The sequence below is a fragment of the Stegostoma tigrinum genome, chromosome 13 (genome assembly GCF_030684315.1).
Source record: "Stegostoma tigrinum isolate sSteTig4 chromosome 13, sSteTig4.hap1, whole genome shotgun sequence".
Classification (NCBI taxonomy): domain Eukaryota; kingdom Metazoa; phylum Chordata; class Chondrichthyes; order Orectolobiformes; family Stegostomatidae; genus Stegostoma; species Stegostoma tigrinum.
The window spans coordinates 73283590-73309139 of record NC_081366.1 but is presented as its reverse complement, the minus strand read 5'-3'; the positions used below and the strand labels follow the sequence as shown (position 1 = coordinate 73309139).

At 41.7% G+C, this 25550-nt stretch overlaps 1 protein-coding gene across 1 annotated transcript in view; it reads left to right on the top strand.

Annotated features, from left to right (window-relative positions):
* Positions 1–25550, top strand: part of LOC125458353 (janus kinase and microtubule-interacting protein 2-like) — a 252037-nt gene that overhangs the window by 156417 nt on the left and 70070 nt on the right. The window contains 3 exon segments of the mRNA XM_059650780.1: positions 1841–1981; positions 5291–5347; positions 8442–8561. Coding sequence (XP_059506763.1) covers positions 1841–1981; positions 5291–5347; positions 8442–8561 — 318 coding nt within the window.

The window sequence follows — 25550 nt, the reverse complement described above, 5'->3', positions numbered from 1 at the left end:
CCTCCCTGCGATGTAGGATTTCAAGACCAGGGGGCATGTTTTTAAGGAGAGAGATTTAAAAAAGACAAAAGTTTTTACCCAGAGGATGGTTCGCATGTGGAATGAACTTCCTGGGGAAGTGGTGGATGTGGGTACAGTTGCAACATTTAAAAGTCAATTGGATAGACACAGGAGTAGGAAATATTTGGTGGGATATGGGCTAGGGGCAAGCAGGTGGGAACCGGTTTAGTTTGGGATTATGATCGGCATGGACTGGTTGGACGGAAGGGTCTGTTTCCGTGCTGTATGACTGTACGGAAAATGACATCCAACTTTTATGAGGTTAGTCACACTACTTTCTGTTGGATTTGTTTCAAGTTATTGAAATTAATGGCTGCCTGACGGACCCCATATTAGTCCAGATTGGTTTTGCTCTGGCTCATGATGACAAGAGTTAGAAAACAAGTGTCTGCTACAGAAATGAAAGCCAGCTACTTCAATGACTGTGCCTTCTTTGACTTTCACTGTAGGAAGTGATGAAAAATCACACAGCCAGCAGGGACACAACTGATGAATCGAAATATTTTGCAGCAAGCATAGATTTGAGGAGAGGAAAATCTGTGGTTGAAGAAGCTCACACTTTCCTTGTGTGCCAGAAGGAAGAACAGTCCTCTGCTTGCTCTCTCTGGGAAAGTAACAGGGTGGCTTGGTGGTTAGCACGGTTGCCTCACAGAGTCAGGGACCTGGGTTCCTTGGGTGACCGTCTGTGTGGAGTTTGCACGTGCTTCCCATGTCTGCATGGGTTTCCTCCCGCAGTCCAAAGATGCGCAAGTTAGGGTGGGCTAGCCACACTGAATGTGGGGTTATGAGGTCTGTGTGGGATGTTCTTTGGAGCAGCAGTGCAAACTGAAGGGCCAAATGGCCATTTCTGTGCTGTCAGGATAAAAGAAAGTTCTTGCCTTTCCTAGTCTCTTAGGATGCCAGACCTATTTGAGGGTGGGCCTGTGGTGCATGAGGAAGTTGGATATGTTTGTTCGTGATCTTCTCTGCTGACGTAACCATGCCAGGAGCTGATAGTCTGTCTGTAGCTGGCCTTGATTCTTTCAGACTTTACGGTCTGATAAGATGGTGGGTTGTGAGAGAAGAGGAAACAGCTGACATTTTCTGCAGAGAATAAAGGTGACCTAACCTTGACTAACTGGATTAGTGCAAATCCTTACGCACTAAGAGCGTGAGGAGTGCATTGTGAGGAGCGAAATTGCTGACCTCGTGTTGGGGGGAATGGGTATGGAAATTTAAATGGCTCCAGAAAAGTTAGGCCACTGAAGATGTGGCACTGTGGTAGAGCAATGAGCCTCCTGAGAAGCGGCGTGTAAGCAGGGAGAGGTGGGTTTGGCGCTAAATGCATCAGACACTATGTGTATGTGAGTTGGAGTAAGATTTCAAACAGAAAGCAGCTGCTCTACAAAGGAAATGGGAACGCAAATACTTTGGAGTGCTTATTAATTATCTACAAGCTGCAAGTTGAGGTGACATGGCCAGTAGCTAAGAAATATTGAGAGGCAGGGTGGCGTGGATCCATGTAAAATAAGGTAAAACCAACAAATTTGAAGGGCAATGTATTGTAAATGGAATGCAGTGCATTAGGTTGTCATTCTTAAAGTAGTATGCTGCCTGAGTATATGTAGTTATGATTATCCAATATAGTCTACAGCAGCATTCTGATTACTGACCAGCATTACAGTGTTGTTGTAAGCAAAAAAAAAACTTGCTTCCCAAAGGACTACTTTCTAATTTTTGTTATTGTGAGATGGTTTGGATTGCCTTTCTTTTTAAACAAAAAAAACCCTTCTTTTTGTAGAAAGAGAAAATCAGTTGTCACGCCCCATTGAAGAAGTTACGTTCCTTGAACGATCTTGACCAAGCCCATGAAGAACAAGAAGTGGAATTCTTAAAGCTTCAGGTTCTTGAACAGCAGAATATCATCGATGATTTGACCAGGGTAAGCCCTCCAAATCTCACTGGTTACCTACGTATGTCTCTTATGAATTATTATACCCTCCATCATTTCTTTACTCTTGTGAGTATTTACCCATAGGTGAAGAATTGGTGCTGTTAGGTTTTCTTTTTAATATTGTTTAGTGTCACAGACCTATGCAGCTTGCAAGTTCCACTGCCCACTTATCACCAGCTGGCATGCGCCTCATAATTGTACTTGGGAATGACGCAAATTTGCATTGTCTCCATAGGAATAAACCTGGGCCCTTATCCAGCACCTCCATAACTTGGCACAGCTCAGGCTGAGTGTGTGGCCAGTTTACGTCGTGTCGTTCAGCATGGAAACAGACCCTTCGATCCAACCAGTCCATGCCAAACATCGTCCCCAACTAAACTAGCCCCGCCTGCCTGCTCCTGGCCCATATCCCTCCAAACCTTCCCAATTCATGTACTTATCCAAATGTCTTTTAAATGTTGCAATTGTACCCACACCCACCACTTCCTCAGGAAGTTTATTCCTTATGCGAACCATCCTCTGTGAAAACAATTTGCCCCTCGTGTCGTTTTTGAATCTCTCTCCTCTCACATTTAAATATGCCCCCTAGTCTTGAAATCCTTCATCCTAGGGAATAGCTGACTACTATTTTCCCTATCTATACCCCTCGTGATTTTATAACCTTCTGTAAAGTCATCTCTCATCCTCCTACACTCCAGCGAAAAAAGTCCCAACCTGTCCACCCTTTCTTTATAACTCGAATCTTCCATACCCAGCAACATCCTGGTAAATCTTTTCTGAACCCTCTCTAGTTTAATAATATCCTTCATATAACTGGCACTTCCGACTCTTCAAGTATAAAGCAATCTGACTTTTAAAAAGCTGTGTACAACATTTAGTTGATTCAGAAAAATAATCTAATCAAAGGACACAATCATTCTTTGCAATAAATATTTTCAATGGCACAGAGAGTGTTTTTGAAGGTATTTTCTTTCCATGTACTTGTGCAAATAGAGCACTCCCCAGAGAACTTTTAATAGAATAGTGGGGAAAGGATATTATTTAATTCTGGCAGCAACGCTTGAAGTGTATTTGTCTGAAGAATAGCTTGTGAATGCTTAATGCTTTCCTATGCCATTTTTTGACCTACTATTTTAATCAATACATTAAGCCATTTATTTTAAAGCAGTGGGCAGCGCAGTGGCTCAATGGTTAGCACTGCTACCTCACAGCGCCAGGGACCTAGGTTTGATTCCAGCCTCGGGCAACTGTCTCTGTGCAGTTTGCACATTCTCCCCATGCCTGCGTGGATTTCCTGCCACAGTCCAAAGATGAGCAGTTTAGGTGAATTGGCCATGCTAAATTGCCCATAGTGTCCAGGGCTGTGCTGACTTTGTGTATTAACCATGGGTATGGGTGGGATTATCTTTGGAGGGTCGGTTTGGACTTGATAGGCCAAATGGCCTGCCTCCACACGGTAGAGATTCTATGATTCCATTAGATGCTTTGGCTAAAACTGTATATCAAAACATGTTGTTTTAGCGTTTGAAATCTTCATATGTTTGCCTCCACACATCACAGGCTATAGAGTCAGATATTCATAAAGGGCTACAGCACAGATAAAGGCCCTTCAGCCCAACAAGCACCTAATTATGAACAAAATCAAAAGTCACTGGAAAAGCTCAGCAGGTCTGGCAGCATCTGTGAAGGAGAAAACAGAGTAAACGTTTCGGGTCCGGTGACCCTTCCTCAGAACCGCTCTGAGGAAGTGTCATCAGACCTGAAACATTAACTCTGTTTTCTCCTTCACAGATGCTGCCAGACCTGCTGAGCTTTTCCAGCAACTTTTGATTTTGTTCTTGACTTACAGCGTCCGTGGTTCTTTTGGTTTTTATCAAGCACCTAATTATTCTGATCCACTTTTTCAGCACTCGCCGCACAGTTCTGACATCGCAAGTGCACGTTTGTCTTTGCTGATTTTGAAAAGGCATGTTTTTTCCAATGTCAAAAGCTTCGACAGACTTCCATCACAATATGCTGGAACTGGCCATTATTGAGTGCTAGTATGAAAGTGAATGGCTGACATCTTGCAGTGCATTTTGCATCATTTGCTGGGCATCAGAAACTTTAGCAAGCAAGGAAGAATTTAACACTGTACCTTCACCATGGGAATTTTGAAAATGCGAAAGTTTTCGATTACTTGACCCCTCCCCCACACTCCTCCTACATACACACAGACGCAACAGCCCTAGAATAAGACATAGTAGGAACTGCAGATGCTGGAGAATCTGAGATAACAAGGTGTAGAGCTGGATGAACACAGCAGGCCAAGCAGCACCAGAGGAGCAGGAAGGCTGATGTTTCGGGCCTGGACCCTTCTTCAGAAAATCCCTAGAATAAATTCCACCACTTCCTGCATGCCCCAACTTAAGGCAAGTGCACGAACAGCGACACAAGCAGCCTTGGTACACATCTTCAGTGTACAAATGATTAAGCAATAGGCATTGAAGGTCAAGGGATCCAGGTATGAGGATTGGTGATAATTTTGCAGTAAGTGAGATCCATGTTGACACAGGGGGAAAAAAATAGCAAGACCTGTATTGGTAAGAGCTCTTTCTCTTTAAACTGGGTGAACCTTTTCTAGAAAAACACTAAACAATAGAAGAAAAATTAACTGTCCTAGCCACGGCTTTTATTCTGAAGATGATACAGGGCATTTTACATGGTAAAAATAGCTTTAATATTTCAAGTCACAAGGCTGTACAGACTGCTTGAAGCTGTGGGACACAGTACCGCTGCAGTCGAGTGTGGCCTGAAACAAGTCTAACAGGGCTGTGTGTTATTCTGAAAACAAAGTTGACCATTTTATTACGTAGGCATCAATATGGTGAAGCAATAAGGAAGACTACTGAAGGCATGTATATTTTCGACATCTTTTAAAATACGTTAAATACTGTGGAAATTAATCAGCGTCACGCCTTTCTGCTGAATCTCTGCAGAATTAGCCAGCGTTCTGAGCAGCTTAGAAATGCAGTGAAAGATGAAAGGCGAACCTGTATTTTTGCTGATGCCTCATGCTCGTGTTTGAAAAGGCCAGGAATGTGCACAAAGGCTTTGTAAATCATTTTCTTTCTGCATCAACAGTGCCACTGCATTGTATGTAAAACCCACTGTATGACAAATGAATTGTTCAAACTGGGAGGAGCTCCAATGTGATGAAACCATTGATTTATTTGTTTTTATTAAATGACGCAATCTTTTTGTTTGGGTCCTCTGTAATGCACCCAATTTCAGCCTTGTGAAAATATTTTTCCTTAGGATCGAGAACGACTTCTTCGTCGCAAGAGGCACAAACGAAGTACAAAGCATATAAAGGTAATTAATGCTGGCTGGCACAGTCATAAGTGTGATCCTTCTAGTTTAAAAGAGCCATTTCAAATACCTGAAACTTGATCGACCGGTTTGTTGAAGGGACAGCGTAATTCTCACCCAGAGGACGTTACTGAGGCTCCAACGTCAACTGGTGTGTGGCTGTAGTGGCACCATTTGTACCCCTGGGCCATTTTCTTAACAGTGGTGGATGACCAGTTAAGGGAGATGATAAAGCAGTTAAGGCTTATCGTCAGATAGGCCTCCCCTACTCCAATGCAATTAGCGACTAAGCCAACTAACCAAAAGGTGGTTGATAGTGGGAAGGACAAACCCCTTCCAACTCACCCCTTTCCACCCTGAATGGCTGCTCCAGTTGTTTTTTTAGAATAGTTTAAAAGTATATGAAGTTGCTAGGATGATGTCTGTAGATTAAGGCACTCCCCCTCCCTCATTTACTTAAACCACACAGTGCAGCTCCTTCCATGCTGGAGAGTTTCCCATTCCTCCTCCCATTGTGAAAGTCAAAGGGTTACCTTCCACACTTGGGCTCGTTGGGTCCTCATTTAAAACTGAAAATCTTGCCTCAATACAGCAAGTTGAGAAGGACAATTTGTGTATGGAATCTTCATGAATCCACAAGAAGTAAGCAGAGGATGATGCTGTTTGGCACCATGAGACTGCTCCTCCATTCTACAGGAGTATGACTGATTGGACATTTCTCATGTCCACTTTGGTGCCTTTCCCCTGTAATCCTTGATTCCCCGACTGATCAATAATCTATCTCAGTCTTAAATGTACACCAGGACTCTGCCATCACAACTCCCTGTGGCTAAGAGTTCCGAAGATATTCAACCCTCTGACAGAAGAAATTCCCCCTCATTTCAGTCTTCAATTGGCGCCCCTTTATTCTGACACTATGCCCTCTGGTCCTATACTCTCCCACGAAGGGTAACATCTTCTCAGTATTTTCCCTGTCAAGCCCCTTAAAATGCCTGTATGTTTCAATGAGATCACCTCTCATTCTTCTAAACTCCCGAAAGCAGGGTCCCAACGTGTTTCTCTTTGCTCATAAGACAATCCTTCAATCGCAGGGATCTCCCCAGTTAAGATTCACCAACCTGCCTCCAATGAAATTATATCTTTCCCTAAATAAGACACCAAACATGCTCAGAATATTCCAGATGTGGTCTCACCAGCATCTTGTACAGCTGCAGGAAGACTTCCCTACTCCCTTAAAATCCAATCCCCTTGAAATAAGGACCAATATTCCATTATAAGATAACAAAGTGTGGAGCTGGATGAACACAGCTGATGTTTCGGGCCTAGACCCTTCATCAGATGAAGGGTCTAGGCCTGAAATGTCAGCTTTTGTGCTCCTAAGATGCTGCTTGGCCTGCTGTGTTCATCTAGCTCCATACCTTGTTATCTCAGATTCTCCAGCATCTGCAGTTCCCATTATCTGTGACCAATATTCCATTAGCCTTGCTGGTTTCCTGCTGTGCCTGTATGCTAGCTTTATTTGGCTACATGCCTAGCATGCACGCTACCCCTTTCAAGTCCCTTTGTGCTGCAGCTTTCTGCAGTTTTTCTCCATTTAAATAATATTCAGCTCTTCTGATCTCCCTTCCAAAATGAACAACTTCACGTTTTCCCACATTTTACTCCATTTGCCAACTTCTTGCCAACTCACTTAATCTATCAATATCCATCTGTAAACTGTTTGCCTCCCTCTCACAACCTGTCGCTCCACCTATCTGTGTGTTGTCTACCAGTCTGGTTACAGAACATTCACTTCCTCCAAGCCCTATATTGTAAACAGTTGTGGTCCCAGCACTGATCACTGTGTAACCCCATTGGTTAAAGATTGCCAAACTGAAAAAGAACTCCTAATGCCCACTCTCTGTTGCTTGTCTGTCAACCTCTCCTCAGTGAAGACCAATGTACTACCTCCAACACAGTGGGCTGTTGTCTTATGGCTTAATCTTTCTGAGGTATCTTGTTGAATATCTTTTGGAAGTCCAAAAACAACGTATCTACTGGTTCCCTCTCTATTTTCTGGTTAAGGCATTCTTGAAAACATCTTTAATAAAGTTACAATTTCCCTTTCCTAAAACCATACTGACTCTGCTTGATTAGATTATGATTGTCCATCACATCTAATAGGAGCAGATATAGGGATATCCAGCTGAGGTAGCCCAAGGAAACTGTGCGCTTACACACAGTGCAGTATTCTTACAGCATAACTCCATACCGAGAACCCACTCAATTGTCAAATATCCTTTAAACTTAAAGTGAACGAAAGGTGAGAGCAAGAACAAATCTCTCTTTCAGTTGGTTTGTTGAAGCTTAATGAGTTGACTACTTTCAAGCAGAGGCAAAAGGAAATCTGAAACATTTTATTTCTGCACACCTTGCCTCACATTTGAAAGAGCCGCAGATTTCCATGTTTTGAGTCACAAAGTCCCAAGTAAAATTTTGCATTCAGGTCATTAAAGTTAGCGAGTTTTGAGAAGATTTGTAGCTCAGGTTGAGGTTCTCGATGTGAGTTTGCTCGCTGAGCTGGAAGGTTAGTTTTCAGACGTTTCGTCACCATTCTAGGTAACATCATCAGTGAGCCTCTGACGAAGCGCTGGTGTTATCTCCCGCTTTCTATTTATCTGGTTGGGTTTCCTTGGGTTGGTGATGTCATTTCCTGCGTTGGTGATGTCATTAAAGTGTAACTGAAAAATAAATGTTTATCAAAACCACTATTTGGAGCAAAAACATGAATAGAAACAATTTTGTAATAATAATTTTTAAGAATTAGTGCTTGTTGTATAAATAATATTAGCACGTTTACTTACTACTGCACTCCAGTTGGTGCACCTCAAACAGCAATGTGTTATTCTCGAGCATGTGGTAAAACCTGAGAAATATACTCAATGTCAGCCACTCTATCTGTGTATAATATGTGATTATTTTGAACTTCTGGGAGCCAAGACATAATCATATAAGTGATTCTGGGTGAGTATTTTAGTTTTTGCATTTGTAACTCTTCTGGGGAATGGGTGAAAGTAGGAGAGGAATAACTATTTTCTTTCACTTCCTGCACACTCAGAGGCATGTGGTAGAGACATGTTTTGGATTTGATGAAGAATCGATGGATTCAGAAACATCGTCCTTGGCTTCCTACAGAACAGACAGGACACCAGCAACGCCAGAGGATGATTTGAATGAAGTGAGTAAATGACATATCAATGGAAGTTATTGGTGCTAAGGGCGTTTAACACACTTGCCTTCATTGCTTAGTCTTTTGAGTATAAGCTTTGGGAAGTCATATTGAAGTTGTACAGGACATTGTTTTTAAATGTCAAGCAATTAATCAGCTTCATCTGTGTTCAGAGTTTTATACAAAAGAACCCAAACTTGAAGCTCAACTGAATAACAATATCAATAGAGATAATAGGAACTGCTGATGCTGGAGAATCTGAGATAACACAGTGTGAAGCTGGATGAACACAGCAGGCCAAGAAGCATCAGAGGAGCAGGAAAGTTGATGTTTCGGGTCAAGACCCTTCTTCAGAAAAAAACAATATCAAGACATTCTTATTGCTTAGACTGTTTCAGCCTCTGAATAGTTTAATCAGATAACTACACCAGAATCCCCCTGTCAGTCATGCAGTTTATCTGTGTAATACTAATTATTCGTGCGTTTCCACATGATGTGTACACCTCTGCCTGTGAATTCAAACTCCTGGTTCAAATTTGAGAGAGAAACTTGAACCCAATTTTAGCCTTTGCAGTAACTCTGAGTATCTGGCAGCTTATAGGTTATACAGTAGATGTGTTGATGGCATGGAGAGCCACTATTTTGATCTATGTAAAAATACTAATGGATCACTGTCTCAAACCTGCCCGTAGTCTTTTCAATCACAAGGATCACATTAGATGGCTGTGTATAGAAAACATATGTAAATTAATGGCTAGAGTAGAGTTGTTACTGAACAAGTAATTGATAGTCCTATGGAAATGATGTACAGAATATCCATTGTGGTAAGCTGCGAATGCATTTTCAGTTTTGAAAGGCTGGGAAATAAAAAGCTGGTGTTTTTTCTTATGTCAGAGTGTAACTTAGGTCCACTTGTCTACCCTATTTTTCCATTGATCCAAACATTCAGGGTTCACAGAACATTGGTGGGAAATCAAATCCTGACATTTTACACTTGATTTCGGCATTGCTTTGCCAGAGTAAGTCTCATTATAGCCTTCTGCGTGGGAGAAAAAAAAGTCAGTTTCTCAAGTAAACCTTTTGGATAACCATTCCCTTACCGAAACATTACCCTTCCTGCTCCTCTGATGCTGCTTGGCCTGCTGTGTTCATCCAGCTCTACACCTTGTTATCTCAGATTCTCTGCTCCCGTTGTTATTGGATTGTAACCAGGATATTCAACAATAAATTCTCCGCATGAAAGATAGACTATGAACAAGTCCAATTGCCTTATCTCAGCTCTTTCTGTTTTATATATGTAGACATTTTTCTTCGATCAGTATGTCCAGAGATGTTATGACACACTTCTGGAGCAGATACCTCGGCATTACAAGGGCTCTTTAGTTCTAGACATTTTTTTATATTTTGTAATTAACCTTTTCAATGATGTTATGACATACCTCCGATCACGAGGCTCTTGAATCTCCTGGCTAAGAGATAGAGTCACTACCATCGTACCACAGGTGCCCTTGATATTTAGATATTTCTCATATCAACCTGCTGTCTCATGTTATCACACACCCCAAGAATAGGTGGCCCTTCTGACTCAGAGGTAGAGTTTCTACCAATGTGCCACAGGTGACCTTGATATTTTTTCCAATCAACCTACTCACTCATGTTATTACACACACCGTTAAAGCAGGTGGGACTTGAACCTGAGAATCATGGCTCACATAATTTGAAATTTCAACACTTTTGTTCACTTATCACTTGATTTTCTGGAGGTTGCCTCACAGACAAAAAACTATCGTCAATACATTACTGCCTATTCATCACCCATCCTTTCTGTGGCTTCTTTGCACTGCTGTCCTTGTTGTTTTTCTTACATCACCTAAAGAAAGGAGAGGAATTGGCTCCACAGTCTTATCTTAGGGTGCATGCTACTCTGCAGGCCTTTGTTCAGATCTTGATTTTATTTTTGTTTCGGCTTAAATCTCCAACTGTTGATGATTGTTAAAATGGAATGTGCACATGCACATCATTTCTCCAGGCCCTGTGGCTGTAAGCAGGAGGCCTGATATCCAAGCTTTTTAAAAAAAACCTTTAAATTTCCGTTTATATCCAGAAGTCCTCTCACACAGAACTGAACTCTTTCTTTCCATTAACCAATCACCCATGGTTTTTTTTTATCCATCACCGATAATTCACTGAGTTCTCCAATTGATTATTGTATGTGCGAAGCACACTGAGACTTATTTTTTCAAACATAAGCATTGTTTGTTTAAATCAAATCTCTCCAAGAACAAGTTTTTGGGAATATATTTGCAACACCACCCCACATTTTCATTTTAAATATCAGTGTAAATATCAAGGCCGTTTATTTGAAGAAAATGTTTCACATATTTCTGGATTAGGTGGGACTTGAATCCAAGGCTCTTGACCCAGAGGTAGGGACATTACCACTCCACTCAAGAGGCCCACACATGTGGGCACATATTTTATAATGAGCCTGTTCAAAGATGTTACGACCCACATCTTTAACAAGTGGAACATGAACCTTGGTCTCTTGGTCCAAAGGTAGAAATATTATCACTGCAACATAAGGTCTGTTGGATATATAGATATCAATTAATTGATTAACAGCCATCAATGGTTTCTGCTCTAACCTTAATTATTTGTTGTATTAAGGGGACTGTTTTTCAATTTTACTAATACATTTCAAATTTCATCGTCTGTTATGGGAGGATTTGAACTTCTGCGTCAAGTGCATTAATGTATTATCTTCGCTGTGAGAATATGTTTTGGGGGAACAATGGGTCAGAAACAGTTACAGATGTGGAAGGAAGCTGGAATGGCCGCTTATGTCAAGTGAGGATGTTTCCTGCTCTGTCTGTGGCTTTGTTATGTGCCAGACCAAACTTTCTCAAAATATATCAAGGAGATAACCTTGACCCTAAATTTTATCTTATTTAAAGGCAAGTGTGAGGCATTGCATTCCAAATGTTATTCAAGTTGTCAAATTACTAGGCTATAGGAAAAGCACACTTTATTCTACACAAAGTTAAAATACAAACAAATATTAACTTTAACTCTATTGAAATACTTAACAAAATAATATGTTATTGAACTACTACTCATCGACTGTTCAAATATAGCAGCATCCCATAAACACACCCTTGACAAAGGCAAATTCAGCAAAACAGAATTCGCTCACTTGCTATTCCCTCTAGTGCAGGAGAAAGAATATCTACTAGAAAGAATAGCAACTGAGAGAGAACTTGAGCTTTTTTGCCACAGCAGCAGAGAGAGAGTTGTGTCTTGCAGCTTCAATTCCAAAACCCCAACTTCAACAACTGAAAACAAAAGATAAAAAAAAAACATGGGTTGGTGTGAGCCTGACTCCACCAACCCATGCTTTTTTGTCCATTTTGAAACAAAACCCAAAACTATTTACTTCACTTTCCATTGAGCAGACACCTCAGTATCAGGTTTACAACATACTTTTTCAACATAAACTGGGCAGAACAATTCCATTTTAAAGGCCCATGTCATCATCCACCAGTATGCCCATTGCTACCTGATTATCATCAACTCTGCCTCCTGAAGTGAGTGATCTCATGGTCAGGTCCTCCTGGTGCTTATTGTGTGTAATCTTGGCTGGGGAGGGAGACAAAGAGAGAGAAAGAGATATTGATTGGTTGGAGAGGCGCCTCCAATCCCAATCAGTCACCACTGTCACCGATAGTAAAGAAATGGTGGGAGACTTGAGCCAATCGACAACTGACTCTTACTTTCTTGGGAGCAACTATTTCTTTTTAAATTGTTTTATAAAATCGCAGGAAGATCAGACCATTTAGTCCTTTGTGCCTGTTTGAAAAAAGCCTTTAAATTAGTCTGGCTCCCAGCCCTTTTCACATTAGCTTGTTCTTTTTGGAAGTTGCTGATGAACCCGTTTCCATCACCGTTTTCAGGTAGTGCATTGCAGACCAAGACAACACATTTCATAGGAAAAGCTTCCCACCTCCACCTTGTAGTAATTACCTCAAAATACTTACCTCCACTCATTGACACCACTCTCAGGGGAAGGGGTGAAATCTTCATATTAGTCACTCAGAACCTACCTGTAAATGTTCATATCTCGATTAAACTTTTTGAGCCTGATCACTGGGATGGTCAGTGTGGTGGTTCAGTGGTCAGCACTATTGCCTCACAGCGCCAGGGACCCAGGTTTGATTCTAGCCTCGGGTGACTGTCAATGTGAAGTTTGCTCATTCTCCCTGTGTCTGCGTGTGTTTCTGCTGGGTGCTCTGGTTTCCTCCCACAGTGCAAAGCTGTACAAGCTAGGTGGTTTGGCTGTGTTAAATTACCCAAAGTGTTCAGGTGTGTTAGCCATGGGAAATACAGGGCTTCAGAGAAAGGGCATAGGGAGGGGGATGAGTCTGGATGGGATGCTTTTTTAGAGGATTGGTGTGGACCTGTTGGGCTGAATGGCCTGTTCCCACATCGTGGGCAATCTATAAATAAAATTTCCTGACTCACAGGAGATCAAATTCAATATGGCCTCAGAACCAAATACCTTATCCCTCTGATACATTGAGTGGGTTTTAAGGAGGAACGTCATTTAAATTGTGGCAAATTAATTCATCCAATAAACTCCAATGAGCTCTATGATATTCCTGGCCAGTTTTGAATTTGCTTCACTGTTAGCACTTGATAAGGGAAAATAATCCCTTTTCCAATTGTGGCATTTGCTCACCAAATTCCTGATGTTTGAAGTCTCAATCTTGCATTATTATCAGCAGATTTTTTTTCTCTCTATCATTGCTAACCATTGCTACAAGAGCTTTGCTGTTTGACTTGAGGTTAAGAGATAAGGCAGCATTATTGACATTGGGTCACGTTTCCACTTAAACGTTTTCACTGAAGAAAATATCTGCTTTTCACCCTTAGTGTTGTAATACTCCCATGTATTTCCTTTTAAGACTATTGATTGTTACAGTTGCTGCCTTGTATTTCGTGATGCTGTTGTCAACATGGAAAAAAAAATTAAATAATCTCAGGGTCAGCTGCAGTCAATCAGACTTATTTGGATCTGAGCTACATCCCACGCAGAAGAGAACAGTAATCATTATAGAGTAGACTGCAATAGGGGTTTCCTTGTAGACTGAGAATTAAGTCTTGAAACATTTAAAATTGATATCAGTTGTCGACATTTTAAACAAACTGCTCAGGTATGTTATGACAAACCTGGAGGCCAGGTAGGAATTGTACCCTGGTCTTCTAGCTCAAAGGTATGGACATTACCACTACACCAGAGATGACAGGCGGTGCTGGAAATGATTATAAACTTACAAGACATAGATCTAAAATAGGAACAGCTCCCTGCTGTTCCCTCCACCACCGACGCTCAGTAGCAGCAGTGTGTACTATCTACAAGATGCGCTGCAGGAATTCACCAAAGGTCCTCAGGCAGCACCTTCCAAACCACGACCACTTCTACCGAGAAGGACAAGGGCAGCAGGTACATGGGAAGACCACCCCCTGCAAGTTCCCCTGCAAACCACTCACCATCCTGACTTGGGAATCTATCGCTGTTCCTTCGTTGTCGCTGGGTAAATATCCTGGACTTCCTTTCCTCACGTCATTGCGGGTCAGTCCAGAACACACAGGCTGCGACAGGTCGAGAGGGCAGCTCACCACCATCTTCCCCAGGGATGGGAAATAAATTCTGGCCAACAAGCAATGCCTACATCCCAGTAATGAATATTAAAAGAATCTTAATTTCTCGTAACAGCCCTTTACGTCCCTCTTCCCCTTATCCCACCTCTTGCTCCACCCCCTCTTTCTCTATCATTCGTTCTCCCCTGCCCACCATCCTCTTTCTCTCTTTCTTCCTTTTACTCCAATATCTTTCATAGTTGAACAGAGATGGAGACCCTAGTGAACTACAAGTTCCACCTGCAGCTTTATGGCCTAGCATTTACAAGTAAAACAGTTCTTTCTTTCTAAGATAATAAAATGTGAGGCTGGATGAACACAGCAGGCCCAGCAGCATCTCAGGAGCACAAAAGATGACGTTTCGAGCCTAGACCCTTCATCAGAGAGTGGGATGGGGTGACTGTGCTGGAATAAATAGGGAGAGAGGGGGAGGCAGACCGAAGATGGAGAGAAAAGAAGATAGGTGGAGAGAAGAGTATAGGTTTGCTTTAGGGCAGAAAAGTTTGGAATAATTTTAACAGGCAACCTTTATTTGCATTTCTGTCAAGTTCCTGACATTTACCAAGCCATCCCAAAGTACTTTAAGGGGGATAACCAGTGAACGCCTACAGCGTGGAAGCAGACCATTCGGCCTATTGATTCACTCTGACCCTCTGAAAAGCATCCCACACAGACCTGAGTCAACCCTGTATTTCCTCTGGCTAACCCACTTAGCCTACACACGCCTGGATACTACGCACAATTTAGTACAGATAATCCACCTAACCTGCACATCTTCGGACTATTGGAGGAAAGCGGAGCACTGGAGGAAACTCACACAGATATGGAGAACGTGCAAACTCCAGATTGACAGTCACCTGAGGGTGGGATTGAGCTTGGGTCCCTAGTGCGATGAGGCAGCAGTGCTAACCACTGAGCTACGGTGCTATATGCAACAGAGCTCAAACAAATGGGAAAGGGAAGAGTAGAGGTGATGAGGTAGGGAATATAAAGAACAGTTTTGAGGACGAGATGATGAGACAATCTGAGTCAAGGAAGAACATCCAAAGGACAGGAGCACTATGGTCATATCAATGAATCAGCAAAGTGGAGGGAATGGGGGTCAAGAAGTCAGCTGGTCTTTCCCCTCCCAGTCTTTCTAACCTTCTCTAGCCTTACAACAGTTCATGATACATCATGGACATTCAAGCGACTCTTGGATAGGTACATGGATGATAGTAAAATGAAGGGTATGCAGGGTAGTTTGATCTTAGAGTAGGATAATAGGTTGGCACAAAATTGTGGGCCGAAAGACCTGTGCTGTGCCGTGTTGTTCTATGTTCTAAGACATCTGCACTCCTCCAGTCGTAGCCTTTTGAAAACGCCCCATTTTGATGCACTTCGGTAGCCTAGGCCCTAAGATCTGTAACCAAAAAAACCCCCCAGAAATTGCTGGAGAAATTCAGCAGGCCTGGCAGCATCTGTAGAGAGAAACCAGAGTTAATGTTTCAAATTCAGAAGTTCTGAAGAAGGGTCACTGAATTCTAAATGTTATCTCTGCTTTCTCTTCACAGATGCTGCCAGTCTTGCAGAGTTTCTCCAGCAATTTCTGCTTTTGGTTATTTCATATCTCTAGCATTTGTTACTTTACCCTGTAATTAGGAATTACCTTTCAAAATCACTCTGCCTCTGTGTCTCACTTAAGATGCTCCATAAATCCACACATGTTGATCAGGTTTTGGCTCACTCAATACCGCGAAGTGGTTTGAAACATTGCTGATTGTAATGATTTCTTGCCTTTTCTGTTGATTCTAAATTTCACTTATGCAACTAACATTGGTGTTTTGCTGTAATCTGAGGTGTAAAGATCAACTGTTGCTCCCAAAATAATCTAATTTCATTCTCTAGTTATGGTTTCTTGAAAAGTTGCAGCCTCTGTTGGTTTATAAATTCACTGTATCCAATTTTAGAGACTACACACTGGTACTTGAGAGAGACAGACGTGATTTCTGTTTAATGTATAATAACTGTGTCTTTTTACTAAATTGTAGACAGAAATGGGAAAAGAAGTCTTTTTTAAAAACCAATGATTGCTGAAGGGTTACGACAGTTTTCTCGATGCAAGCACTGTTTACACAGCTGCTTGTTTAAGTAGAAGTTGAAGTGGAGTTTGCAGATAAGCTGGAGCCAAGGACATATGCAATTGAAGATTCAGACCATAGTAAGTAACTGGCCTATGACTAGTGACCAGTTATCAATGAAAAGGCCATTTGTGGTAATGCTGTGGCTTTAAGAGGTTACTGGTTTTTTTAAAGAGAGATTTTAAGGCAGAGGTATCAAGTTGACAAGTGAAGACCAATAAAGTATACAACTTGGTAGGCTATGGGTTTGGTTTTAGAAGCTGAAACAATAGAAGTGATCTGGATGGGTGTAGCCAACTCACACAGGCAAGGATTTCTAGTTTTTTTTGTAGTTTATTGGTTTAGCTCTCAGTAGTTGTTGCGGTCTTGAAGAAGTGGAAGATTTTTTTTTCTCTCTCTTGATTATAGCCATAAGTTGGGGGTTCTCTTTCTAGACTGTTAGACTGCATGTGAGATACAATCTGTTTTCCTGAATTTGCCTTTTTGCCAAAGGGTTTGTTTATAGGATGTAAGAATATTGGGATAGCTTATTCATAATAGTTACTGTATCTGCTGTTCAGTTAAGTTTTTCAGCAGATTTGTTATTCTATTTTCTTTTGTTGTAGTTTAACTATAGTGTTTAAATGAATTTTTTTCTTAACATTCAGTAGTTTGACTACGTGCACACAGCACATTACATTTGCCTTTAAAATAGGAAAAAGTTGGGTCGCGGCTACCTTCCTAAAATATTTTGAGGGTGTCTGGTCTGATCCATCACAATCTGCCTGTCAACAAAAAGCTCTCTGATGAAGGGTCTAGGCCCGAAACGTCAGCTTTTGTGCTCCTGAGATGCTGCTTGGCCTGCTGTGTTCATCCAGCCTCACATTTTATTATCCTGTCAACAAAATGTGGTTGGTTATCAGGTAGCTGAACAGCTTGGGACTATGAACAAGATAAAGCGAAGTTTTTAGTTTGCCACCAGGACAGGAGGTCCCTCTCCTCTGCAGTGAAATTCACTTTAAGCCTGAAACAAAAAGTTTATCTTTCTTTCAGCAGTTGCTGGAAGTTGTGACTTTAAATCAACAAGTCAGAGACATTTTGCAAGGGTTAACCAGTCACCCTGTGCCTCTTTCAAACTTGGGAGAGTGTCCAGCATTCTGACCAGGACAAGAACGATCTCAGCAGATGCTATTCAGATAATGAACAATACTATATTTTCAAAATTTCCTTCATCTGTAACACTCATATTTCTCTCCTATCCATCCCTACTCTATCTGCCTGTCTCTGTCTGTGTGTTTATATGGAGAGTTTATAAAAGGCTTGAAATTTTGATTAGCAGTGAAATGCTGACAATGCATAGTTGTTTGCCTTTATTAGTAATAAACAATAATTTTAGTAATGTATGGAAATTTGGTCCGTGTTCTCTCAATCACCTGGCAATCTGCTTAATTGTGAAATTTTGAACACTCTTTAAAATTCTTTATCTTTTGTGATAACTCTAGCAACAGCAGGACTTGATTTCCAAAGTACTAACCTAGTGAGGTGTAATAAATGTCACTAATCAAAAAGAACTGGTTTCTTGCCTCAAACTCTTCTTCAGAATTATATGTCCTTGCTATGTTCAAAATAAATGATGCATTCAGCAATAGCATTCACACTTATACAACTAACACAGTGTAAAGTGTGAGGGGAAATATTTTGGGATATCCTCTGTTAAGCCAGTGTATAATTTTTTTCTATGTCAACACGTGCATTCTTCCTTTACTTTGCCACTCAGCACTGATACTAATTGTAGACTAAGTGAAGGAGTACTGCGTTTTCCTGACTACATACCATAACAGAGGGGGGGTGATCAGCAGCTCTATGCGGAAATAGTTTGACCTGTACATGAGCAGGAAATACCATTGGCTTCTACAATGTTGAGCTGTTCTTGCACAATATATTAAGCCTCTGATCCATTTGCAACTTGAGTGGATATGAAAAACTTCATGACGTTTTTTTCAAGAACAACAGGGAGACTCTCCCCATCCACATCTCACTCCACTAACCCTGATCCAATGTTAATGTTTGTTCCTCAAACGCCATGACCAAAACAAATGGTCTGATTATTCTATTTCATTGCTGTTAGGCAAGTTGTTGTGTGCAAACTAACTCTTATGCTTCATACTATTTTCTATGTAAGGCTATGCACTAGAAGCCCATTTGGTCCAGTCAAATTTGCCAGTATTTGTAGGAGCTTCATATGAGCTTCCTCTGGCTTAGCTACATCTAAGTTATATTATTGTAATCCTTTGATGCCCTAATAGGCTTTATCATGATCTCTTAAATGTATCTGTACTGTTTACTTCAGTCATACTGTTGTGATAGTGAGACCCACATTTTTGAAAAAGAAGTTATTCCCAAATTTCCTATGGGATTTCTTGGTGACTATCTGATGTTCATGACCTCCCCACAAGATGTAACACTATCTTGGTATCCACTCTACCAAATTCTTTCTTGACTTTAAAGATCTTTGTTAGGTCAACCCTCAGCTTTCTTTTCCAGGCAAAGTGATCTGGCTTATTCATCCTTTCTTAAGATGTATACCGATGAATTTTTGTGGAAGCCTCTCCATTCCTTTTATAATTTGACAAGAAGACCCCATGCATTACAATACTCTAAATGCGGTCTAACCAAATGCAAGTTGAATGTAAATTTCCCACTTTTAAATTCAATCCCTTCAAAAACAAGATACTCTAAGACTCTAAGGAATTCTCTAGCATCTGCAGTTCCCATTATCTCTGAATTCTCCAGCATCTGCAGTTCCCATTATCTCTCTACTCTAAGGCATGGTTTGCTTGTTAATGGTCTTACTAATGTGTGTTGCCATGCTTAGTCTAATGACTGGTGTATTTGTAACCCAAGATCCTTTTGTTCCTCTACTGATCCTGTGATTCTTTATCTACTGCCAAATAATTACCAGCCTCACTACTCTTCTTGCCAAAACACACTGCTTCGTGTTTACCTGTGTTGAACCTAGTTGCCAGTCATTGTCCATTCTGAAATCTTATTAATGATCTCCCAATTTATTACAGTCCCCACAGGCCTGATTCTCCCCTGTCTTTAATTTGGTGTCATTTAGAAATTGTTTTTGATTTCAGCATTCACATTTTAAATTTAAATTACAAACAGCAATGTCCCAACACTAAAATCCATGAACTGCCCATATCCTGCAACTCTGAATAACTACCCCATTCTGTAATTCTCTGCTTCCTGCCTCCAAATCAACTATTGATAAATTTTGCCACTTGTCTCCCAACACTGCATTCACTGACTTTGTTTCTTTGTCTATTAGTGGACACATTACTGTTTCAAAAGTCCAGACAAATTGCATTATCATTATTTCTCTGTTAACTTGTCAAAAAACGAAATAAGATTTAGTGAGCTAGATTTACTATTTTACTGACCGCTCATCATTTTTTTTTGTTTCTTAAAGCTCTTCCATTGTCTTTGTTGGTAAAGATTCTAACTACTGCTGTTAAGCTGAGTGTCTTTACAGAAATTTCTGATGAAGGGTCTCGGCCTGAAATGTCAGCCTTCCTGCTCCTATGGTGCTGCTTGGCCTGCTGTGTTCATCCAGCTCTCCACCTTGTTGTCTTGGCTTTATAGTGTCCTGGGTCTGTTCTTAATCCCTTGTTAAATGCAGATGCCAATTCAGCTATCTGCAGCTTTCCTTGAAAGAATTGTCAAATATGTGCAGTAATGCCTTTCCTTTCTTTCCCTAGATCCTTTTAAAATGTGTGGATGCAACACATCTAGACCAGGAGATTTATCCTCCTTGAGCTTGAACAGTTTCAAACTTAGATTCCATGCATTCATACACACCGATATTAATTGCACTTATTTTATTGAACATCTCGTCATCAAATACCATGCCCTTTTGTTCCATCTCCTTGTTAAATACTGGAATCTTAAAATGTTTTGGGACATCCTAAAAGTGTTATATAACTACAGTTCTGCTTGTGACAACAGTAAATAATTTTGCAGCGCCGCAGCATTGCAAACAGTTTTGCGTGATTGAAACCTTATTTTAAAATAATGCTTAATATGAAATCTAAAGCTTTAGCGAACACACAAATAGGATCTAAAGTAGACGTGTTCATTGTTGTTCTGTTTCAATGGGACAATATTGAAACATTGTGGGCTATTGATTATAATTGGGCCAAATGTTCCTTCTCTACCCTTTTACTTTCCCTCATGAACAGTTGGTCTTTGCCCTCTCTTATGTCACACTCCAATAATTCTGTTTCCTCTACTTTTCCATCAATCTGTCAAGAGTGTTGTTCTAAAAATGATTAACCATCCTTAACTTCCCAGGTTAAGTAACCATTGACTTTTGACATACCTCATCTGGAATGTACAGAGTTCTGAAGAGGGATTGTTGGACTGAAATGTTAATGCCGCTTTCACTGTGTAGGCACTGTCAGGCCTGCTGAGTTTTTCCAGCGATTTCTGCTTTTGATTTTTGATTTGCATTATCCACAATTTTACTTTTTTGTTTATGTACAGAATCTCAATCAGTATTGAATATCAAACAGGTCCTCAATTCTTCTTCTTCTGAACTTCACTGTTCAAATCTGCACAAATGGCTAAAAAGAAATAAATAGAACTAAAAGCAAACTTTCCCTTCAAAGATAATAAAATGTGAGGCTGGATGAACACAGCAGGCCAAGCAGCATCTCAGGAGCACAAAAGCTGACGTTTCGGGCCTAGACCCTTCATCAGAGAGGGGGATGGGGGGAGGGAACTGGAATAAATAGGGAGAGAGGGGGAGGCGGACCGAAGATGGAGAGTAAAGAAGATAGGTGGAGAGGGTGTAGGTGGGGAGGTAGGGAGGGGATAGGTCAGCCCAGGGAAGACGGACAGGTCAAGGAGGTGGGATGAGGTTAGTAGGTAGCTGGGGGTGCGGCTTGGGGTGGGAGGAAGGGATGGGTGAGAGGAAGAACCGGTTAGGGAGGCAGAGACAGGTTGGACTGGTTTTGGGATGCAGTGGGTGGGGGGGAAGAGCTGGGCTGGTTGTGTGGTGCAGTGGGGGGAGGGGATGAACTGGGCTGGTTTAGGGATGCAGTGGGGGAAGGGGAGATTTTGAAACTGGTGAAGTCCACATTGATACCATATGGCTGCAGGGTTCCCAGGCGGAATATGAGTTGCTGTTCCTGCAACCTTCGGGTGGCATCATTGTGGCAGTGCAGGAGGCCCATGATGGACATGTCATCAAGAGAATGGGAGGGGGAGTGGAAATGGTTTGCGACTGGGAGGTGCAGTTGTTTGTTGCGAACTGAGCGGAGGTGTTCTGCAAAGCGGTCCCCAAGCCTCCGCTTGGTTTCCCCAATGTAGAGGAAGCCGCACCGGGTACAGTGGATGCAGTATACCACATTGGCAGATGTGCAGGTGAACCTCTGCTTAATGTGGAACGTCATCTTGGGGCCTGGGATGGGGGTGAGGGAGGAGGTGTGGGGACAAGTGTAGCATTTCCTGCGGTTGCAGGGGAAGGTGCCGGGTGTGGTGGGGTTGGAGGGCAGTGTGGAGCGAACAAGGGAGTCACGGAGAGAGTGGTCTCTCCAGAAAGCAGACAGGGGAGGGGATGGAAAAATGTCTTGGGTGGTGGGGTCGGATTGTAAATGGCGGAAGTGTCGGAGGATAATGCGTTGTATCCGGAGGTTGGTAGGGTGGTGTGTGAGAACGAGGGGGATCCTCTTGGGGCGGTTGTGGCGGGGGCGGGGTGTGAGGGATGTGTCGCGGGAGATGCGGGAGACGCGGTCAAGGGCGTTCTCAATCACCGTGGGGGGAAAGTTGCGGTCCTTAAAGAACTTGGACATCTGGGATGTGCGGGAGTGGAATGTCTTATCGTGGGAGCAGATGCGGCGGAGGCGGAGGAATTGGGAATAGGGGATGGAATTTTTGCAGGAGGGTGGGTGGGAGGAGGTGTATTCTAGGTAGCTGTGGGAGTCGGTGGGCTTGAAATGGACATCAGTTACAAGCTGGTTGCCTGAGATGGAGACTGAGAGGTCCAGGAAGGTGAGGGATGTGCTGGAGATGGCCCAGGTGAACTGAAGGTTGGGGTGGAAGGTGTTGGTGAAGTGGATGAACTGTTCGAGCTCCTCTGGGGAGCAAGAGGCGGCGCCGATACGGTCATCAATGTACCGGAGGAAGAGGTGGGGTTTGGGGCCTGTGTAGGTGCGGAAGATGGACTGTTCCACGTAACCTACAAAGAGGCAGGCATAGCTGGGGCCCATGCGGGTGCCCATGGCCACCCCCTTGGTCTGTTGGAATCTCCAGCATCTGCAGTTCCCATTATCTCTGATACTATTTCCCTTCAAAGAGACAGGTTTTATACTTTAAGATAACCATGTTATCGAGTATTAATTTTGATACTCACTGGAGTAGAACACCTGATCCCAATGTTGCATCATTCAGTTATCTTCTCTACATTGTCTCTCAATAATCAGATGTTTGTGTTCCAGAAGCCACTATTGTTTTCACTGACTATTAGTCATCAAGCTGATGAACTCCCCTCTGAAAGATTGAAATCAACATTACAGTGCCAGTAATTGTCTGTTACTGGCTTATATCTGTTTGCTTTTGACACACTTTTGACACACTTTGGACACCTGATATAATGAAACTATGCACTGTGTTTAAACATAACCAGCATCTCAGTATGGGACTTTCATACCTTGAGATTTTCCTGAACACTCCATGACTGTATGTGTATAACAGAATGGCCTGGATAAGTTTACATTATGGATTTACCACCAGTAAATGGGCAGCAAAAGGCAATTGTAGGAGCCAAAGCAATATATCTCCGAGGTTGATCAATAATTGCTTATTATATTAACTCTGCAAATAAATCTATACATAATCTAATCATTTAAACAGTATCAGGCCCGACCATTGCCAAGCAAGATGAATAATCTCAGGCCTGAAGTCAATCAGGATCAGGATATCTGCTGACTCTTGCTGAGTTTACATCCTCTTATTGCCACAGATGGCTTTCACGAAATGGTGAATCCCTTCTCGAAGATATCTGCAAATGGATCTCTCTGGAATGTCCTCGTCCTATTTTCATGCTTCATCATCAACCCTAACTCATTGTCTATAGATTTTGTTGCAGATATTTTATACAGTACGAACAGAAGATTCAGGGGGCTACATTCAACAATTAATTTTATACAAATAATTTTACATTGCACTTTACAGAATGACATTTTTTCATGATCTGAAAAAGTTAAATGTGGCTGGTCAGAATCTGTGAAGAGAACAGATCAATTATAATTCCAGGAATATCGCATCTAATCCAAACAAAAACTAATGAAAGATGAAGAAATTGAATTGGTAGAGTTTAAAGTTTTTGAGAAGACTTGTTTTGAGAAGAATTAGTAGTGTAGTGCTTCTGCGACTGGACAAGCAACTTAGGGTCACAGACTAGTAAACCGAAGAACATGGGTGCATATTCCAAACAATAAGCCTGTGAAGCTCTTAGTTTGTCATAAAAATCCAAAGGTTCCACTAATGTCTTTAAGAAAAAGGCATTTGCTGTCCATCCCTGATCTGACCAAGGTGTGACTCCAGCCCTGCAATGCGCTTCACTCATAACTACCCTGTTCAACACTTCCACAAACCTGACGCAGATAGGGATAGGAATAATTTGCGGCCTGGACAGCAATACTTGCATCCTGAACATGAATTCATAGAAATATTTAAATAATTTTAAAAGAATAAGAACATGTAGACAACAATGAAGGGAACATCTCCACTCATCATGAGCGTCATGAGGTCTCTAACTCTCTTCTGATGCTGATGGTGATTCCCGTGCTACTTGAGCTTGAGCAACATTCCTCACACCATGAGGACACACCATCCTGAACCTCTGGAAGCCCTCCTCACTTTTCAACTGGACAGTGTAAATGGAGGAGCCTGTTAATGGAACATCTGAAAATGACATGCCACAGGCACTCGTGTGTTTTGTAAGACCATAAGATTCTCAACGGTGAATTGCTGAGATCAGAATGCTTTACTAGAAAGTGTTATAGAAGCTGATTTAATGATAATTTTCAAAGGACAACTCAATAAATCCTTGCAGGTATTGGATAGGTGTAGAAATAAAAGCCTAAAATACAGGAGAAACACTGCCATTCAGACAGCATCTATCGAGAGGGAGGCAGAGCTAAGATTTTATGTCCGTTGCAACTCTTTTTCATAACTGAACCAGTTCCAAACAACCGTTTAGAATAAATGCTAATATTTTGGATGAGGGAAGTGATCACAGGTTTGCAGGTAAAGCTGAAATGAGCAGGAAAGCAAGTGAAGCGAATGACACAAAAGGCCACAGAAAGGTTAAGCGAGTGGGCAAATCCTTGGCAGATGGAATGTCATTTGGGGAAATGTGAGATCGTATATTTTGGTTGGGAGAGTAGAGGAGTTGAATATTACTTAAACAGAGAAAGACTTCAGAATATGGCAGCACAGAGAGATTTGCGAGCCCTCGTACTGAAATCAGAAAAGTTGAACCAGCAAGAGGGAAGGCAAATGGATTATTAGCCTTTACTTCAAAGGGAATGGAGCACAAAAATAGGGAGTTTTTCTTAAAACTGTATGAGGCACTAGTCAGCCTACAGCTGGAATAGAGTCATTGTGTCATGCACCAGATCCTTCAGTCCAACTAATCCATGCTGAACGTAACCTAAATTAACTTAGTCCCACCTGCCTATCCCTGATCCAGGTCCCTCCAAACCTTTCCTATCCATGTACTTATCCACATGTCTTTTAAACACTGTAATTGTACCCCCATCCACCACTTCCTCAGGAAGCTCATTCTACATGAGAAGCACCATCTGTGGGGAAAAAAAATTGCCCCTCGTGGCTTTTTAAAATCTCTCTCCTTTAAAAATAAGCCCCCTAGTCATGAAATCCCCCATCCTATAGAAAGACACCTACCATTAACCCTATCTGAACCCCTTATGATTTTATATTTCTCCTCAACCTTCTACGCTCCAGGGAAAAAAAAAATCCCAGCCTTTCTTTATAACATGAACCCTCCATACCTGGCAACACCCTGATAAATCTCTCCTGAACCCTGTCCAGCTTAATAATATCCTTCTTATAACTGGGCGACCAGAACTGGACATAGTACTCTCGAAGAGGCCTCAACAATGTCCTGTAC